Genomic DNA, 20,420 nt, shown 5'->3' on the forward strand with positions numbered 1-20,420 from the left:
TTCTTATTTAATCAGGTTTTAAATAGTTTTGAATATCCTGGCTGTACTGCAGTGCATTGGAATGATGTCTGTGTGATGGCTGTGTGCTCAGAAGCAGACGGACTTTGACACGTTCCTGTGCAGGTTCATTGCAAAACAAGCTGCAGGTCTTGTTTGAAGCTACAGCTTTCAGGGATGAACATCGTTCTCTGTACAGTCTCATTTGCTGCCTCGCAAACGCTCATCCACATCTTATAGTGTTTCACTGCCACTTGTGGACTGTCTCAGAAATATGTGGAACAATCTTAGCAGTGGGCTGCCCTTAGCTGTGTTTGCATTGTTGTTGGTCCTTTAGCTTTGCTCTGCTGAGGACAAAGCTCTGCTTTGTGGTGGAGTGAAAATAAAGTGTTAAGATACTGAATATTGTCTGGTGCGGATCATGGCTAAAAAGCTCTTATTCATGAGTATGGAGTATGAGAACCTGCAGCTTGTTTCTGTTCTGGACATTAAGGAAAACTAACTTAACTTCTGTTTTTCTTTTTCTTTTTATATTCCTCAACCCTCATTTTGTTCCCCAAAACTTTTCCATTCAACTTGACCTTTCATCTTCCAACTATTGTTTTCATTTTTCTTATAATGGTCCATGTTACACTTCCCCTTCTTTGACCTGGAATCAAATCTCCAACTCCCATGATGCCTCGCCACAGGACAGGCTTATTCACCCCAGACTTGGCATTTGAGGCGATAGTGAAAAAGCAGATCATTAAGCTGAAAGACCCCTGTCTGAAATGCGTAGACCTCGTCGTCACCGAGCTCAGCACCTTGATCAGGAAGTGCACTGAAAAGGTAAATGTGAATAGTAGAAGCCTGAAAGGAAGAGAGTGGTGGGTAAAAAACGAATGCAGGAGCGGATTGGTAGAGAGCAGTCACACACTTAATGAATTAACTTGCCACTGTTGTTGATTGTTACCCCTCACCACTGCCTCAAGGCTTCACACAGCACCCATCCTGCTGCTTGCCTCCACGTTGACCTTCAATTAAATATCTTACCCATTTCCTATCCTGAAAAACCCATCAGCACTGGATCGGTAACCCCCTCACACTGAATTTTAGCAGCTTACATAAATCTTTTCTGCACTCCTCACTCCCTTAATGCCCCCCACTGAAGAATCCACCACGCCCTATCGAGTCTTCATGTCTTTCTAAACTCTAACCTGCTCTTTCCCCCTGATTCATTGAGACTCACTATGAGCTTGAGATTACATTGCAGTGGCATTGCAGAGTACAAAGCTGCTGCGGATTTCTCATTTGGTTCCATGTAATTGAATTGGATGGACGGGACACTTGTGAGACAGCCCTAAAAGAAATCTCAAGCTGATAGGGAACTCGTTGGTGCATGCCTCATCACTCTGTTAGTCTGTATATACTGTGATTGATTGGGTGTAGCTGCTCATAAGTTGTTGTGTAAGCCTGCATACAGTAGCTGTGTAACATGTCATTATGTGCATCAATCGGCAGCAGTGTATTTGTGTGTTTTTCAGTTGGACTCATACCCTCGACTGAGAGAAGAAACTGAGAGAATCGTCACCACATATGTCAGAGAAAGAGACAGCAAGACCAAAGACCAGGTGTGTGCGTTTGAGTGTGTGTTGGTAATAAGAAGAGATGCACCCGTCCTCAATAGTTGCACAGTTTCACTTGTCAGTGCACATAAAGCAACACATGTTATGTTTTTGCCTCTCAGGTGCTGTTGTTGATTGACATTGAACTCTCCTACATCAACACTAACCACGAGGACTTCATTGGATTTGCCAAGTAAGACAAACTGCAAATATTTATTGATGGTTGTCTTCAGGATCAGCAGAGATTTATCTGTTAACTAAAAATCAGCTGTTCTCATATTCTTTAAATTTAGAGATTCAAACAACTTATCTGCCGTTAAACAGATTCGACCGCTTCTCAGGCTCGATTAGCAATGAGACGGTGACTGGCTGATCACCCTCACAAAGATCAGGTTACTTTGTGCTCAAATTTACACTCAAGAGCCATAAAGTTTGGCGGTATACCGTCTTTTTAATTCAAATCAGCATTTTTTTCAAACCAGCTATAAAATCCCACAATATTGTTTATACCGATATAATAACAGTTTGCTGAGTGCGTATTTCTTCTCATTCACTCACTGTCAGTATAGTGACTTTGTCTGCGTATTTAAAAAAAAAAAAAAAAAAAACTCGTTAAACGTAGCAACGAGATGCACTAACTGTGGCTAAACTCTGTTGAAGAGTGTTGCCAGAACTGCCCTGCAGAACAGTTGTGAGAACTAACTTTCTGAGTAATTTCTTGTATTAAGTGAAACCAAAAAAATTAAAATAAGCACTTTGTCAAAACTGATTTCCTCAGACGTCACGTTTGTAAAATCTGTATAACGAGTGTTAGTATTAACGAGTGTATGTTTAAGTGGGAATGCTAAGACTGCAAAATATAGAAAAAAATGATCATTTTTCACTGCTGACATTCTGACTGAAGATAGTAGGACAACAAAATTCGACTTAAAGGGAGTTTTGCTTTTTTTGCAACACCATAAACTGAAGTGTTGTTTTTTCATGTCAAATCATTGTTGACATTCAACTATGATATTATTTCATATTATTGCAAATTACATGTTCTTAATGTTGTGCAGTCCTATTCATTGTGGTAGCTAATATCAGTAACTGAATTAAATGTAACTGAGAACAGCTTTACTAGGAATTCACTTATTTTATTTTATTCACGCTGTATTGAATTCACTTATTCAAAATACAGTGAACTACAACCTACTTGCAGGAAAACTGCTGTTAGTTTCTCTATATTAATTACCATTCTTCAAGCAAAATGAATTGGCGTCATATTCTGAATTCTGGGTATTTGATGCTTTCCAGATGTGATTGTTAATTTTATATATCCACATTTTACGCCTTCTCTAAGCTGTCATTTTAATGTCACCCTGGAATTTGGAAAAAATAACAAAATTGTCAATTATTTTATGTATAGCTCCTGCCCTAAATCTTCTCCATACAGTTCTGTTCAACATCCAGTTAGTCATATGCCAGGTCTGACCAATCGAATGAAATTGTTATTCAATTTCAAAGCAATAAAATTTCACAACATTATTTATCATGCAGAGGCAAAGCTGGACACTGAGGCAAGTGATGTTCGAGAGCAAATTAGATTACTTATATGTTGGCTGTTATTCACTTTCAACAGGAGTGGGTCACGTTGGACGTTTTCAGCTCAACTCCTCACTGCTCTCTAGTGAACGAGCTGTGTAACTGCAATGTCTTGTTACTCACCATGTATGTTAGTCAGTCTAATATGCGTTGAAACTTTCACCATTTGTATGTCAAAATGACCTAAAAACCAAACATTTGCACATGATATATATAAAGCTGTATTACTATTCTTCATCGTTCAACAATAAGCTTTTCTGTTGCAATATGAGAGCATCTTAAAACAACTGAGAGCTTACTATTACTGATTGTGTAATAGTTTGCAATCATTAATCTAGTAGTTTTCATGGACACACTCTTAGTAATTAGATTTTTTGCTGCAAGTGCTTCTTGTTGTAAAAATAATGTGTTCGCTGATATAAGAACATGCAATCCCAGTTCCAAAAAAAGTTGGGACACAGAAACAGAATGCAGTAACATTTGACTCACACTGGCAGCAACATGTTGGGACAGGACAGGACTATGCTTACCACAGTGTAATATCTCCCCTTCTTTTAACAACAGTCTGTAAACTTCTGGGAACTGGGTCGACCAGTTGCTTGGACCTTTGGGAGAGGAATGTTGTCCCATTCTTGTCTGATACGGGATTCTAGCTACTCAATAGTCCTGGGACTTCTTTGTGGTATTTTGTGTTTCATGATGCTCAAAATAATTTCAGTTGGTGAAAAGTCTGGACTGCAGACAGGCCAGTTCTGCAACTGGACTCTTCTGCTAAGAAGCCATGCTGTGATAACAGACGCAGTATGTAGTTCAGCATTGCCTCGCAGAAGAGGTTGTCTAGATGGGAGCATTTGTTGCTCTAAAACCAGTTGGCCAGTTGCAGGCTCCATAGGTACTAATGCACCCCCAAACCATCAGAGATGCAGGCTTTTGGACCAGAGGTCACTGGGTCCATGATTTTCAAAGGAAATTAAAAATTTGAATTGTTCTTAGCACAGAACAGAGTCTATTTTAAATGAGCTTTGGTCCGGAGGAGACATTGCTGTGTTTCTGGACACATAAGGCTTCTTCTTTGCATGATGGAGCTTTAACATGGATTTTTGGATGGCACGGCGAGCTGTGTTCACAGACAACGAGATCAGGGCTGTTTTTAATGCAGTATCACCCGAGGGCCTGAATGTCATATCAGATGTCTCCAGAGTCTCTGAATCTTTTGTTGATATTATGTTCTGTAAATGATGGAATATTTATTTCGAATAAGTGTTTGCTGAACATTATTCTAATATTGCTTTCACAATTTGTTGAATTTTTTTTTGCAGATTGCTGAGCCTCTGCCTCTCTGAGTTGCTCTTTCATACCCAATTATGTTAGTGACCTGTGTGCAATTGACCTAATTAGTTGCAACTTGTTCCTCCAGCTGTTTCTTTTTAGTAACACTTACTTTTCCAGCATTTTTTTTACTTGCGTCCCAACATTTTTTAAATGTGTTGCTGCTACTTTCTTTTTATAGAACAAAAAGGTTTTTCAAAATTTGATGTTTTCTATCTTCTCACATGAATTAAATATTGGTTCATGTGAGATGCAAATCTCTGCACTCTGCTTTTATTTACATTTTACACAGCATCACAACTTTTTAGGGATTGAGGTTGTAAATAGGTCAATGATGGGTGCACAAAGAATTAAGTCTTTATCAAATTATAATGCCAAACGCCAGATAGATTGAATCTCTCGTTTGCCACTTTTCTTCATTTTCTTCACTTTTCTTCATCTTCAGGATCTACACATTGTGATGGATGTTTGTTGAACAAGTTTTTTTATTGCAAAACTAACAGCTGGAATAATCAATAACAAAAAAAGTGGTATTATGCAGTGATATTCCTTCATCTGTGGATTTCAGAAGTGTGTTTCTACACTTTTGGGTGGAGGGTCTTCTCATAGAGTACATCCAAGAGTCTGGCTATACGGTGTTTTCCTCCTCTGAACTTTGTTTTGAATATGTTCTGTAGCTCATCCCACAGTTAGAACTGTTATTTCTATTTTTTATTGATCCTCTCTCCTGCAGTGCCCAGCAAAGGACGGCTGCTAATGCCACCAAGAAGAGAGTCATGCCCAATCAGGTAAATATAGACTCGGTGTGCATCTGTTCCTCTGTCCTCACACCTCTGTTGCTTCCTTCTCCCACGATGTTATTTATTACATTTTCCATAGTCTTTTCAGCCCATCTCTCATAACTTTATTGCTCTTTGTTACTTCACATTTTCATGCTATTGTCTGTGCCTCGCTTGTCTTTTCTCTTTATTCCCCTTTCTTTTGTCTCCTCCCCTTTTTCCAATTTTAACGGTGCATGGAGAGAGATTCTGGTAAGCAACATGGCCCCCTGCTTCCTGTTCTGGTAGTGGTGGTTGGGGGAGTCAACAGTAACTCCATGTCGAGAACCAAGATTTGTGTTTTCTGTTGGAGAGGAGGGAAATGAGAGTGATACTCACAGATTTATTATTGAGAACTTACAGCTCTCTCGTAAGAAATGCTTAAGAGCATCTGTTTGCTCACAAAAAGGTCCAACTGGGAGAGTTCTAGACAAACCCTTCCCACTAGTTCTCACTTAGTGGTGATGAAATGCTGCTCATTTACAAGCAACAGCAGCAGTTTACAGGTGTGACTCATCTGTGAACATCTCTGACTCATAATGACTTTAGGTTATTTACATAACCCCGGTTCTCTGAGTAATATGAGTGAGATGTCTCACTATGGGATGCACGCCCCCGCTGCAGACCTCAGAAGCATCAATCTCATTACGCCAATCCTGATTGGCTGGTGAAACGTGTCCGTCCGCACCAGGTAGTCCCACCTACCTTAAATACCTCCTGCGGACGGCACCACGTCATTCAAGATAAGCACCTCTTCTCACTCGCCCAAGCAAGAAGGGTTGTCTGGTGAGACATCTCACTCATATTACTCAGAGAACCGGGGTTATGTAAATAACCTAAAGTTCTCTTTCATAATATTTCGCTCGATGTCTCACTATGGGATATGGTTGCTCCCGTATTGCCAGACAAGCTTATCCAGCGTCCACCAACCCATAGGGATAAGTACACTGTTCCAATCAGGACAGCAAACCGCTCTAGCCACGCACGGAGCGGAGACGTCCAGCATATAGAAACGGACAAAAGTGAGAGGCGAGGACCAACTCGCTGCAGCACAAACGTCCTGAACAGTGACTCCCCTGAATAAGGCCCAGGATGCGGCCAAGCCCCGAGTCGAGTGCGCTCGCAGGCCCACAGGTGGCTGCAAACCCTGACTCGTATAAGCCAAAGCAATCGCCTCCACCACCCAGTGGGATAGACGCTGCTTTGTGACAGGTTTCCCCTTATGAGGGTTAGCCCAGGAGACGAACAGCTGATCGCTCCTCCTGAAACCCCTCGTCCTGTCCATATAAGTGCTCACTGCACGGACCGGACATAACGCATGCGACATCTGCTCACCTGGTGAGGCAGCAAAAGCCACAAGGTCAATAGGAGAACATGAGCCCACCACCTTAGGCACAAAGGCCGGGTTGGGCTTCAAAATCATCCTCACATCCCCCGGAAAGAGCTGAGCGCATGAGGGATGCACTGAGAGCGCATGGATGTCACTGACCCGTTTAGCCGAAGCCAAAGCCAGCAACAACACTGTCTTGAGAGACACGTGTTTCAAGTCTGCCCCCTCCAGTGGTTCAAAGGGAGGGCCCTTAAGCCCTTCCAGGACCACGGCCAGATCCCATGGTGGTACCAGCGGTCTGGACACGGGGAGAAGCCTGCGCGCTCCCTTCATAAAGCGGCAAACCAGCGGGTGCTGGCTCGCTGTTAGCTTCCCGAAACCCACGTGACAGGCGGCGATAGCCGCCAAGTACACTTTAACCGTGGAGAAAGCTTTTCCTTTGTCAATCAGGTCCTGCAAGAATGACAATATCACTCCTACTGGACACTGAAAAGGAATGTGGCCATTTCTGTGACACCACCCCTCAAACACTCTCCACTTACAGTCATACAGAGACCTAGTGGAGGAGGCTCGAGCGTTTTGTATAGTGGAAATCACCCGCTGTGAAAGACCCACAGCTGACAGATTTAGCCACTCAGGGGCCAGGCCCACAGTGCCAGGCGCTCTGGGTGCGGGTGGAAGACCGCTCCCCCCCCCTGTGATAGCAGGTCCCTGCGAAGCGGGAGCTGCCAGGGCTGAGCGCACATCAGCTGATATATCTCCGTTAACCAATGCATCGCAGGCCAATGCGGAGCTATCAAAATCAGTGCGTGGCCGTGCTCCCTCACTCTGGACAGAGTGGGGGGTATCAAGGCCAGGGGGGGGAATGCGTAAAGACGCTCGCGCGGCCAGGCGTGCGCTAGTGCGTCTACGCCGAGGGGAGCATCCATGCTGCGGAGAGAGTAAAACAGCGCGCACTGCGTGTTGTCTCTCGATGCGAACAGATCCACCACGGCCCGGCCGAAACGTGCCCATATCTGTTCCACAATCTCCGGGTGCAGAGTCCACTCCCCGTATACCGGCGCGCCCCTGGACAACAGGTCCGCACCCGTGTTCAGGACTCCCGGGACGTGCGTCGCTCTCAGGGAGAGGAGACGACCACAGCTCCACAGGATCAGTCTGCGTGCCAGCATATGCAACTGACGGGAGCGTAATCCCCCCTGACGGTTGATATACGCCACCGTAGTCGTATTGTCCGTCCTCACCAGGACATGGTGACCCATGAGAGACGGAAGGAAATGTTTCAGGGAGAGGAACACCGCTGAAAGTTCCAGAAAATTTATGTGAGAGCGCTGGAGATCCACACTCCAGCGGCCCCTCACAGACCGGCCCTCGTGAATTCCGCCCCAACCTGTCAGGCTGGCGTCCGTAGTGACCACTTTCCTGGACAGGACGGAACCCATGGGCACCCCGTGGGTCAGAAAGGACGGGACCCGCCAGTGGCGCAGTGCCCTGGCACACCCCGGTGTGACCAGCACTCTCCGTGCGCCATGACGCACGGGATCCAGCCCGCATGAGGCCACCCAGAGCTGGAATTCCCTCATGTGGAGCCGGCCAAGATGGACTACGAGTATGGCAGACGCCATCAGCCCGAGTAACCGCAGACATAATCTGAACTGAACAGATTTGCCTGGACGGAAGAGCGCAAGACATGCCCTGAAAGCTTTCACTCGGTCCCCCGAGAGACGCGCTGTGAAAGTCACCGAGTCCAGGGATAATCCCAGAAAGATTATGCCCTGTGCCGGGGACAGCAAGCTCTTTTCCGCGTTTATCACGAAACCCAGATCGGATAGGTGTCGTATGAGAATACGCGTGTGCGCCCTGGCCTCCTGCTCCGATTGTGCCAACAGCAGCCAATCGTCCAGATATGTGGCCAAGCGGATGCCCTGCCGTCTCAGCGGGGCTATTGCCGCTTCCGTGCACCGCACAAACACCCTCGGGCTTAAGAACAGACCGAAAGGGAGCACGCGGTACTCGTAACAGATCCCCCGGAAAGCAAATCTCAGATACTTTCTGTGGGGAGGATATATCGGGATGTGGAAATACGCGTCTTTCAGATCTACAGAAGTGAACCAGTCGTTCTGTCTCACAAGACGCAGCAGGGATGCGTGTGTTAGCATCCTGAACTTGTATTTCCTGAGATATTTGTTCAGAGCACGTAGATCCAGGATAGGGCGAATTCCGCTCCCCCCCCGTTTGGGGACCAGAAAATACCTGGAGTAAAAACCGCTCTGACACTGTGCGGGAGGTACGACACAGATTGCTCCTTTGTTTAACAGTGAGAGGATTTCCTCCTGTAAAACACGAGCTGACTCTCCCTGAGCCTGGGAGTATATTATACCGGCGAATCGCGGGGGAACAGCGGCGAACTGCAGCCTGTAGCCCCTCGAGATCGTCTTTACCACCCAGGGTGAGGCTGCGAGAGCGGCCCATCGCTCCCATCTGGGGGAGAGAGTGGACACACACCGCAGCCCCTCCGCCGTGAGAAGCCCCAGCCGCGGTGCGACGGCGCCCTCTCCTGGCGGAACAGTGACATGACCCCCGGGTGACGCTGCGCGTTTCTGCCCGGGAGGACAGAGCAGCGGCCGGGCCCACACACCCCTCGCCCCGGGGAAAGCCGTGGCTTTTCGCCGAGGGGGGACAGCGGGCGTCACCACCACGCTGCTTATTTTGATATTTTGTTTGGCTTTTGTTAGCTGAGCCCTCGGCCTTTGGCCTGGATGCTGCAGCGGGACACATTTTATTTTCTTTACAGAAATGTGTGTGCTTGTGCGTGCTTGTGGACATGAGAGAGGGGCAACAGCTGAACCCTCCGCCGTCAAATGTCCGTCTCCCCCGGTCTGCTCTGGCACGGTCCGTGGCAGCCGGGAGACGGGGGCGTGGTGGGCCTCCGGGAGCACGCTCAAAAGCCGAACAGGTGGAGCTGGTGAACGGGGAACATCCAGCTGCATCACCGGTGAAGAGAGGGGCGATCAGGCCGCTCTCTTCTTTTTCCTGGCCTGGTTGAAGACAGCTTGCACGGGCTGTGCCGGCGGAGCTGCAGCCGGGACCGAGGGCTTCCTGGGCCAGCCGGCCCGAGCGGGCGGGGGGCCCGGGGCGAGCTGGGGTTTCGTCTGTTTGGGCGTTTTAAACTGCGAAACCTGGGAAGCGGCCTGTGCGAAGCTTTTACGCTGCACAGTCGGAGAGGGAGCCGGGGACTTTCGAGGGAGGCAGAGCCGAAGAGCTTCATCCTCCTTCTTTTTGGCTTCACACCGCCGTTGCATCGAGTCCAACGCGGAGCCGAAAATCCCCCCCGGGACAATGGGCATGTCCAGGACGTCCTCCTTCTCTCTGTCCGACAGGTTGGCGAGGTTGAGCCACCTCGCTCGTTCCTGCAGAACCATCGTCCCCAGCGCTTTTCCCGTGGCCCGGACCGCGCAGCGTTGGACACGGAGACACAGGTCGGTAATGACCGGTATCTCCTCCCACGTAGCTGGGTCCTGAGTTTGCCCAAAATCCTCACACAACTCAGCCTGGTAAGCCGTGAGCAGGGAGAGGACATTGAGCGCTCTGGCCGAAAGCGCCACCGCCTTGTAAGCCTTTTCAGTCAGGGCTGACTGAAAACGGTCGGACTTGGACGGCAGACTGGGGCTCCGGGAGGACACTGCTGACAGCCGGGGGTGAAGGTGGGCTGCAACGAGTGGCTCCATCGGAGGCATGCGGAGCAGACCCAGGCTCTCCATCGCCTCACAGTCGAGGGACGAGGCCCCGGGAATCGGGCTCCTGCTGCTGTATGGGCGGTCTCTCCATGAGCGCGCCACCTCATCCAGCAGCTCTGGGAAGACGGGGAGAAGTTGCTTCGTCGCGCTCTTGGCCAAGGGCAATTTCTTCCCCTCGTAGCGGGATCTGGAGGTCTCAGCTACGACAGCAGGCCAGGGGATGCAAAGCCGGGCAGCAGCGCGTTTGCACACGTCGAGCATGTCCGAGCTGGCGAGGGGAGAAGCTGGTGTGCTGCTCTCATCTCCATCCCGAGAGGCGACGGAGGCCGTGGGCTGTGCAGCCCGGGCCGGAGTGATGAAGATGTCTTCCTCGTCGTCATCCTCTGATATGAGGAGGTCCGAGGCGGCATCTTCATCGTCCCCATAGTCCAACAATAGGACGTCTTCCTCCTGCGGGGGATCCGCGGCTAGGTCGAGCTGGGAGCCCCAGCTGGCGCTAGCCTCCGGTACCGCCACCGCAACAACCCCTCTCTCCTCTCCACCCTCGACGGCGGCGCCGTCGGAAGGGAGATAGGGGTCATGTCCAGACAAGCTAGCTTGGCGGGCTAGCCGTCTGCGGAGACTCTTGATGGTGAACACCGCACAGTGTTGACACGAGCCGGGGACGTCGATAGCCAGCCGGGCGTGTTGCAGCCCCAGGCAGCTCGAGCAGACCTGGTGTGGATCTTTACTCGATATCTTGTTCCCACAGCGACAGGGACGGGCCCCGGAGTCTCCGTGCCCTCTGGTGTGAGGGGTTTTGTCCTCCATTCCTCGCGAGCTGGTGTGCAGGCAGGGAGTTGAGGCAGTTAACTGGTGTGCTAACTGTGAAGCCGAGAGGATAGCTGGTGTGCTAACGCTCGGGACTCGAACAGCCGTGGTGAGGCGCCGAGGACAGTGCTGGCCAAGCCGTGGAGAGGCGAGGAAAGCACTGAGTTCGATCTGGTGTGACCGACGAAGCAAAAAGTATCCAAGGCTAGCTAGCGCCCGGCGACAGAAGCTGAGTAAGATCCGTCTGCGGACAGTTAAGCTAGCTAGCCAGAGGACGCGAGATATGCTCCGAGTGAGAAGAGGTGTTTGAATGACGTGGTGCCGTCCGCAGGAGGTATTTAAGGTAGGTGGGACTACCTGGTGCGGACGGACACGTTTCACCAGCCAATCAGGATTGGCGTAATGAGATTGATGCTTCTGAGGTCTGCAGCGGGGGCGTGCATCCCATAGTGAGACATCGAGCGAAATATTATGAAAGAGAACATATGGTTACAGTAATGGCTCCGATTGATTTATTGTGACTCAGCAGCTTACACGGTCAGGGTGGTGCGTTAGGATTGCCAGTGGTTGAGATCATGTGATTTCATCATGATAATGAAATAGTAAGACATATATTATTATCGGTATCATTACTATAGGTAATTAGGTTACTCCAAGTCAGTGAGGTGTGCAACCAGACTTGAAAGATGACTCGGTGTCTGGCTCTGAGAAAATAGTTTTTCAGGTCTTTAAGCTCTGACAAATTGGCTTTCTAACTCCACAGTACATTTATGGCTGTGAGATTAGAGTGTTGCATATGTCCTCATATTACAAATGTGTGTCTCTGTGTCTTTTTGTTTGTCTGTCTGATGAACAGAGGTATGCAAAGAAGAAGGCTTGTCCTTGGAACCCTTAATTTTTTGTTTTTACTTACTCCATCTGTCATGTATTATTTATAAATGCCGTACGAATTTAATCCTTTTCGAGATAGAGAAGCTACTGTTCCGTCTGTAAATGAACGTGTAGTCACAGAATTGAAAAATGCACCACTTCTATCAATATAGGAAGAATTTTTTCCATTTAATTGTTTTTAAGAATACATTTGTTCATTCTAACAGAACAGTGTTTTTTTTTTTTCTTTATTTTTATCTGTGTATGTAGTAAATGTTTTTGGGTGTCCAATCAAAAGAAGGCTGAGAACACGGGGAAATTAAAAGTCACATGTTGTGATGCTAATGAAACATGTTTCACAGATGGAAAATCAAATCAAATCAAATCAAATCAAATCAAATTTATTTATATAGCACATTTCATGTACAAACAATTCAAAGTGCTTTACATAAAATAAAAGCATTGCAGCAGGGAGTGTAAGAAGCATTAAAAATACATAAAAGAATATAAAGAGAAACAAATAAAATCATTTAAATGAATTTAAAAACAAGCAACAGTCTAGATAAGTTAAAAGATATTTCATGCATATACACATGAGAACAGAAATGTCTTTAACCTGGATTTAAAAATGTCTACATTTGGTGAAGGTTTAATCTCCACTGGCAGTTTGTTCCACTTGTTTGCAGCATAACAGCTAAATGTTGCTTCTCCATGTTTAGTCTGGACTCTGGACTGGACCAGCTGACCTGAGTCCTTGGATCTAAGAGCTCAATTAATTAATCTTGATGAGTAATAATCACATGTGGCTGACCTGTGCAGGGTCCATCTCCAAATCCTACTGTAGCAGTGCTGCTGTATACGCACTATCATTGAATGAGGGACATTCATTCTTGCGTAAGCATTTCTACTTTTGAGGTCAGCCTTAAGCAGACTTGTGGCTGTGGGTGGTTTTGGGGTGCAGATGGGAGAAAGATGTAATTTTTGTGTCATTTTATAGCCACAGACCACACAAGGGAGCTCCTCTGTAGCCTTGAAAAGTATGGAATTATGTTTTTTACAATATTCCAGATCTGGATAAGTACAGAAATTAGAAAAGAGAGGATATAAAAAACATTTGTGTACATTTCATGTACAAACAATTCCAAGAATACTGTGCACACCTCTTCGGCTGTATAAGCACCATAGGTTTCCATCGCTCAGGTAGTTGAACAGGCTTCCGGCTTGATGCATGGTTTGTAGTTCAGTCAAGGTGACAGCAGTACAGTTAACACCTTTTAGATTAGATCCTCTTTGGTCAGAGTTGTTGGTTTTCTGTGTTGCACAGTTTAAGCATTACAGTTTCAATAAAATGCATTAGTTTGCATTAACTGTATTAGTTTGGTGGTAGAATATATGATAATATGATTTAATTTTTGAATGGAGAATGTAGAAGAACCCTGACCCAATTTTTAGGAGAGGTCAAAGCTTTTGTCAGCTCACTTGAAGAGTAAATATTACTCAGGTTGGCTGAAAATCTTCAAGTGAGTTAAGTTTAAAAGGAGAAATTGCCGTTATCTTGCTCAGACTTTTAAAAGTAAAATGAATTTGGCATTCAATTATCTGATTCCTATTAATGTTTCATTTGAAAAATAAGAGTGGTGTGTCTCTCTACATACATTCTGTATCTACTGAATTTGTTTTTAGTGGTTTCCTTTTCTTTCTTGGGAAGAGTAGTGCAGTCAGCGGTTGTTTGGACTCTGTTTGCAGGTCATCCGCAGAGGCTGGCTCACCATCAACATCAGTATCATGAAGGGCGGGTCCAAAGACTACTGGTTTGTCCTGACCGCTGAGTCTCTGTCATGGTACAAAGATGAGGAGGTAAGGCTGTTTACAGGACACTAAATTTCTCTCTATGTGGGAGGAGGGTCATCATCCGGGAAAGTCATTACTTTATCACTGTCATAAAGTTGTCGCCACAGGCTAAAGAAAACTCCACTTGTGAAATCATTTCACATTGCTCTCTTGAGTGTGTTTTTTTTTTTTTCTTTTGTAAGGAATTTTTTTTTACAAATTGTTTTTACATCACTGGATGTCATGTCAGGAAAAAGAGAAGAAGTACATGCTGCCTCTTGACAACCTGAAGCTGAGGGACGTAGAAAAGGGCTTCATGTCCAGCAAGCACGTCTTTGCCATCTTCAATACGGAACAGAGGTGCGGATGCCTCAATCTTCCAAAACATCACATTTTCTTGCTTTCTTTTGGTTTGGATCACTGGTAAATGATCGAGTGTATGTGTGCCTCACAGGAATGTGTACAAAGACCTTCGTCAGATTGAATTGGCCTGTGACACCCAGGAGGATGTTGACAGCTGGAAGGCCTCCTTCCTTAGGGCCGGTGTTTACCCAGAGAAAGATCAGGTGCACAAGAGTGTGTTCACTGCATGTCATCTGCAAACTGTAGTTACTTTTATAGTGGATACATGCAAATAGATTACGGGAATTTGCATACATTATAATGTAAAAAAACCACCGTACATTTTTCAGTTGTAATGCTCTCTTCACTCTTCGTTCCAGTTCCGACACTACTTTATCCAGTCTGTGCCACTCCATACTAGTGTTTTAAGCTATTTACCAACAAATACGACTCTTGTTTCTGTACATACTGTATAACTAAATACAGGTATCATATATCAGATATATTATTATTATGATTATCAAAAGTCATTGAGTGACATTAACCAACAAATGGTCAAAAATAACTTAATATATTGCTTTGTCTTGATTGGTTTTTCCAAACCTTTGCACATAAATTAGAAGCTATTTACGTTGATGAACAACATAATCAGGCAGGCAGGTCTGATGTCATGATATACACAGGTCCTGACAAATAGGTACCTTTTTATTTGCTAAATGAAAACTTATCCAGATGGAGATTTCAGGAACCTACATGGCTGTCTACGAGAATCTCGTAATGAGTGTGCCCGGAAATGAATAAGAAGAACTGAAACTCTTCGATTTTTTTCAGTACTGGGAGTTTTCTTATAATTTCCAATTTGAAACTGAGCAGTTAGATGTCATGTGTAAAATAAAAACAACTACATAAATAAATCAAAACCAGTAAATCAGTAAACCGGAATTTACTGAGAAAAGACATTTTTTTGATTAATCATTACTTCATTTCTGTTTCGGCCTCCTACCCTTCTCCCGGTCTCTGTATCCTGCAGCCTGAAAACGAGGATGCGATGATTCCCAGCGACACGGTGTCCATGGATCCGCAGCTGGAGCGCCAGGTGGAGACCATCCGCAACCTTGTGGACTCGTACATTGGCATTGTCAACAAATCCATCAGAGACCTCATGCCCAAGACCATCATGCACCTCATGATCAACAGTGTATGCTTTTTTTTTTTCCCTGTTAGACATTGATTTTTCATTCGGGTTTGCTGCTTTTTCCGCTATTTCCACAGCAGCAGTGGAAAGATGTTAACTGACCGACTCACTAAAAAGTCGGTCAGTTAACATCTGGTGAAAGTAGTGGAGCAGTTAAAGAGGTGCAGTTGGACACTAAAACAGATAAAAGGAGTATTATGTTGTTTAAATGGTTAGGTGGAAAAGAAACGTTAACCCTGGTACTGCTTTATAAGATGATATGTTGTTGGCTGTCCCAATGTAACCAAAAACGTGGGACTTACTCATAAAACAGGTTACTCTGATTTCCTATCTGCATCAGGCATCTGCTTTTCCCATCTCATGTCCAGGCAAAGGATTTCATCCACTCTGAGCTACTGGCCTACCTGTACTCAGCCGGAGACCAGGGCAGTTTGATGGAGGAGTCTCCTGAGAAGGCTCAGAGGAGAGATGAGATGCTGAGGATGTATCATGCTCTGAAAGAAGCTCTTGTCATCATCGGAGACATCAGCACATCCACTATTTCTGTACCAGTGCCTCCACCAGTAGATGACAACTGGATTGCCAAAGACCCAAGGTGACAATATATATGTGGAAATATGTGAAAAAAATAGAAAACAATAAGTAAAACAGTCATGTGCATAGGACGACACTAAGCATTAAAGGGATAGTTCGCCTCTTTTGACATGAAGCTGTATGACATCCCATATTAGCAATATCATTTATGAACATTGACTTAACCCCCGCTGCGGGCTATATCACTACGGGCTGTGTAAACTGTGCAGACCGAAGTGCAGACTGAGCACTCCCCTGCTTCCGAGCAGTAAACACCGTAACAGGTGCGGCTGTCGCTAGGTGGCTGAACGCATTGATATGAAGGGAGAGAGAAATAGCGCCAAGCGATGTGAGTTCTGACTTTTTCTGGAGGGAGGATTTTGTGACGCAAATGTATTACTCTTTTGAACGCCGACCTTCGTCAATGCCAAAACTCAGCTGGAACTCGGCTCACAGGACGCAGCGGGGGGTAAGTCAATGTTCATAAATGATATTGCTAGTATGGGATGTCATACAGCTTCATGTCAAAAGAGGCGAACTATCCCTTTAAGCAACTTGATGTTGCTTAATATTTTCTCAAAATGTCCACCAGAGGTCATCCAATAGCTTTTAGGTGTAATTTACTGTTACATCTGAGTTTGGTCAAGAGGGAAGTATAAATGCTACATCCTTTAACAAGAATGATGCAGCTTTTGCAGTTTTAAAGAAAGTAATGATAATAATTCACGTATAAAAAAGGTACAAAAGGTAAAAAATGAACCACTGTTGTGTTTACACATAACAGACAATTTGGCAAGGAGCCACTTTTAAATTATATCTTTAGGCACTTTGTTACTAGTAACCTGTTGCAGATACACATCATTTGTTCCCATTTCTTTAGCTACATCAAATAAAAATACCAAAGATAACACAGTTTGACAGACATAAAGTAGTATTTCTGCATCAATAAAGGTGATTCCCACAGAGCTATTAGCTGAAAACTTGGCATATCTCAGCATGGTGTGCAGTGTATCCTTAAAAATCTTTAGGAAACTGGACAAGTGGAGGGTAAAAGAAGAAGGGTCAGGCCTTAAAAAACTATCTACAGCAGATAAACAGTATCTGAAAGTGATGTCCTTAAGAAAGAGGAAAAAATCCAGCAAAGACCTGACACAGGACCTTAGAGATGCATCTGGACCTTCAGTTGATCCATCTGCTGTTGGCCCAAGCCTCATCAGAAATGGGCTCCATGGAAGGGTGGCTGTCAAGCAGCAATTCTTCAGGAAGGGAAACAGGGAGAAAAGGCTGAGCTATGCCAAATGACACAAGAAGTGGACTGAAAATCAGTGGCAGCAGGTCTTATGGAGGGATGAATCCTCCTCAGAGCCCGGACCTCAACATTATTAAAGCAGTGTGGGATCATGTTGACAGAGAACAGAACAAAAGGCAGCCGACATCCAAAGAAGAGCTTTGGGATGTCCTTCGAAGCCTGGAGAACTAAAAAAGTTTTTTTTTCTAACAGGTTTCAGGTTGTATTGAAGGATAAAGATGCTCACACCAAATATGGACATAGAAATGTCTAAACTCTGTTTTTACCTCCTGTACTGTATTTCCATTTTTTTTTGCACATTTCTGTAAAATCACTGCACCTGTTTCCTGTGTTACTGGCAATATAAAGAAATTATGGGTGGGTCGCTACCTCTGCACGGGACTGTGTCTCATGTGTTTAACACTAACAGTTTACCAAATAAAAGCCAGCTTAATTGTCTCCCACAGGCTCATACAGTGACCACTCCCTTACTTGAATTAAAATTCAAATCAAATTTTGAACGTCTCTAGTCAATACCATTTCTCTTCTTTGCGACAGTCCTCCTCCAGCGTCCCGTCCTGCCACATCAACAGCACCCCCTCCAAGCCGACCCCCAGCAGCGAGGGGCCCTACCCCAGGTGCTCCACCCCCCCTTAATCCCTCACCAGCATTTGGGGCACCACCTGTGCCCTCTCGACCAGGACCTCCATCAGCCTATGCAGATGCCAACTCTGCTGCTGTGCCTCTTGTTCCATCAAGGCCGGCCCGTGTGCCTCCAGCTCTGCCTCCGGGAATTCCCAGGTAAAACCTTTCATATATGTACTCACTCCAACACACACTCACACACATCAATTTAACGTCCTTCATGTCTAAGATGTAGAGAGAGTGAAGCTGACCTCACGCTGTGATGAAAATTGGGTAATTGTTTTGTTTACACACTTTTTTTTTTTTATTCAGGAACCTTGAAAGTCATACTTTAACACACTGTAGGAGTAAACCAGTCTAATAATCCAGGTCCAGGTTTTCTGTTGATATGGGAATAATATTGCTATCGTGAAGGCTTTTGCCATTTGGTCCAAATCTGATATTTTGTCTCAATCCATTTCTACTTGATACAGCCAAATTTGGAGTTTATCTGCCCACTTCCAAGACATTTCAGATAATTGCTCATCTTTTTGATGATTAATCCTACTGATAATAAAACCTACTGTCTATAGTTGAATGTTTTGGACAATTTCTAACTGCCTTACTTAATCTTTGGGCAAAAAATTGAGATAGGATTCTTCAGGAAATCAGATTTCAGCACAACTCTGCATTTATAATCAGCAGATGTTGTCCACAACCAATGTGAAACTGTTCATAAGCTTCCTTGGATTTGTAAAGCTTAGACTCAAACTAAGTGCATCCACTCTGTGTAAAAATGTAGTTTGCAATGTGCAGAAATCTGAGCAGTGAAATACTGCCCTGGTCAGTTATCCAGTCCAGTGTATGGAACTTTGTTCGTCTTGTTCCACGTCTTTCTGTGATTCACTTTCACTTTTGACCAACTTTCCATCCAACCAAAGGAAGAAAAAAAAGTGCAACACTGTGTTACAAACCTTCACATCCTCTTTTGCTAAAAGTGTCTTTGCATTCAAAACTACTGGTGAAGGGTTGCACTGTACATTCTGACTTTTGGTGTTTTTGGGAACCACTGGTGCATGACTGATGATATTTTTCTCCTCGCATGTTTTCTCTCCCCTCCCACCAACACCTCCTCTCCTCTCTCCTCCTGCAGCAGAAGACCTCCGGCTGCACCCAACAGACCCACTGTCATACGTCCTTCAGAGCCCTCCCTGCTTGACTAAAATCACACAAACACCTGTTTTTTGTTTTATTCTGGTCATACAGACTCTGTTTACACGTCTATATTTCTTTCAAGCAGAAAACTTTGTCACTAGATTTTGTTTCATGTTGTAACTAGACTACTGTAACTCGTAATCTGATGCTGAAGCATTTTGTATGCACTTATCATTTAATGTGTAGATATTTTTTAACAAGTATCCGATGGCATTCAGTATTACAAAAAGGGATACAGTTAACATGTCTAGTGAAGATTATGAACCACCTAGTCATGTGTCATTTTTCTTTTGAAATGAAATGTCTTTTTTTATGGGGAAAGAAAAATGTTCGAAAGTAACTTCTATTTGTTGTACTCTTGCTTATGTTTTGTCAGTAACTTTACACACTAAGCACCTCAACAAGTAAGCTGCACCTTTTGATAAAATCAACTTTCTATTACATTTTCTCAGCTTCAAATAGGCTTCTTAAAATCCCACTGACCAGTGGAATTTATTTGCTTTAATGTTTTTGCTGATAAATAAGTTCTTTTATTTACCATAGCCACATCATTGTGAGACAGGAGGGAGAAGGTTGAGGGGAAGTGCTGCAGCAGTGGGACTTTTTCTGGTGTGATTCTAAGTATAACTATAAAGGAGCTGACGTAAGAAAAACCTTACCCAGTCAAACATCTAATGACACTTACTTCCCACAAGTGCTTATCCTCAATGGAAAAAGTGCATCCTATGCAGACTGCTTTGAAATAACGTGAGAAATTAAAGGCATAATAAGTAAAAAAATAAAAAAATAAATAATGGAAGAAAGAGGGAGTGAATAAAAGAATGGAAAGGAGAAGGTGTGGTGGCTGGTGCTTGTTTCTGCTATAAATACTTTGATCGGTTTCTCAAATCAAGTCTTTCTTTGTTTTCTCTGTACAAACTGTAAACATGCAGTGCGGAGGAGTCCTTCCACACAAATGCATTCATTTTACACAAGAGCGTTCAGGTGAACATCTTCAGGTCTGCATGATTGCATGAGGAATCCAAACAGCTGCACAGTAAAATTTCACACCCCCTGTGTGCAGCCTAGCAAGACCTTCATTACTCACTCTGATGGACCTGCAGTCACCATGGTAACTGTGGTTGCTAGTGGAAACGCGCAGTGTAGATTGTGCTAGTTGTTTTAGGGCATTTCGTAGAACTAAACAGGTAGGAAAAAAGTACCGCAAACCTATGCTGTTTTCCTTCTACAGGTTCAAAACCTAACTGGAAATGTTCTTTTCACGGTCCTCTCAC

General features: G+C 44.9%; 1 protein-coding gene across 7 annotated transcripts in view; it reads left to right on the forward strand.

The window, feature by feature from the left end:
* Positions 1-20,420, forward strand: part of LOC142378855 (dynamin-2-like) — a 30,040-nt gene that overhangs the window by 8,528 nt on the left and 1,092 nt on the right. Inside the window, exons 10-20 of one of the 7 annotated variants that reach the window (XM_075463791.1) lie at positions 687-825; positions 1,521-1,607; positions 1,724-1,794; positions 5,248-5,302; positions 13,826-13,936; positions 14,160-14,269; positions 14,364-14,475; positions 15,282-15,449; positions 15,815-16,041; positions 17,866-18,108; positions 19,088-20,413. In XM_075463791.1, the coding sequence (XP_075319906.1) occupies positions 687-825; positions 1,521-1,607; positions 1,724-1,794; positions 5,248-5,302; positions 13,826-13,936; positions 14,160-14,269; positions 14,364-14,475; positions 15,282-15,449; positions 15,815-16,041; positions 17,866-18,108; positions 19,088-19,154 (1,390 nt within the window). In that variant the 3' untranslated portion in view covers positions 19,155-20,413. Of the gene's footprint in view, positions 1-686; positions 826-1,520; positions 1,608-1,723; positions 1,795-5,247; positions 5,303-13,825; positions 13,937-14,159; positions 14,270-14,363; positions 14,476-15,281; positions 15,450-15,814; positions 16,042-17,865; positions 18,109-19,084; positions 20,415-20,420 lie in introns of those variants that run through there. The other 6 variants (XM_075463790.1, XM_075463785.1, XM_075463784.1 and 3 more) reach the window with 6 other exon arrangements.

Source organism: Odontesthes bonariensis, chromosome 4 (assembly GCF_027942865.1).
Source record: "Odontesthes bonariensis isolate fOdoBon6 chromosome 4, fOdoBon6.hap1, whole genome shotgun sequence".
NCBI classification, from domain to species: domain Eukaryota; kingdom Metazoa; phylum Chordata; class Actinopteri; order Atheriniformes; family Atherinopsidae; genus Odontesthes; species Odontesthes bonariensis.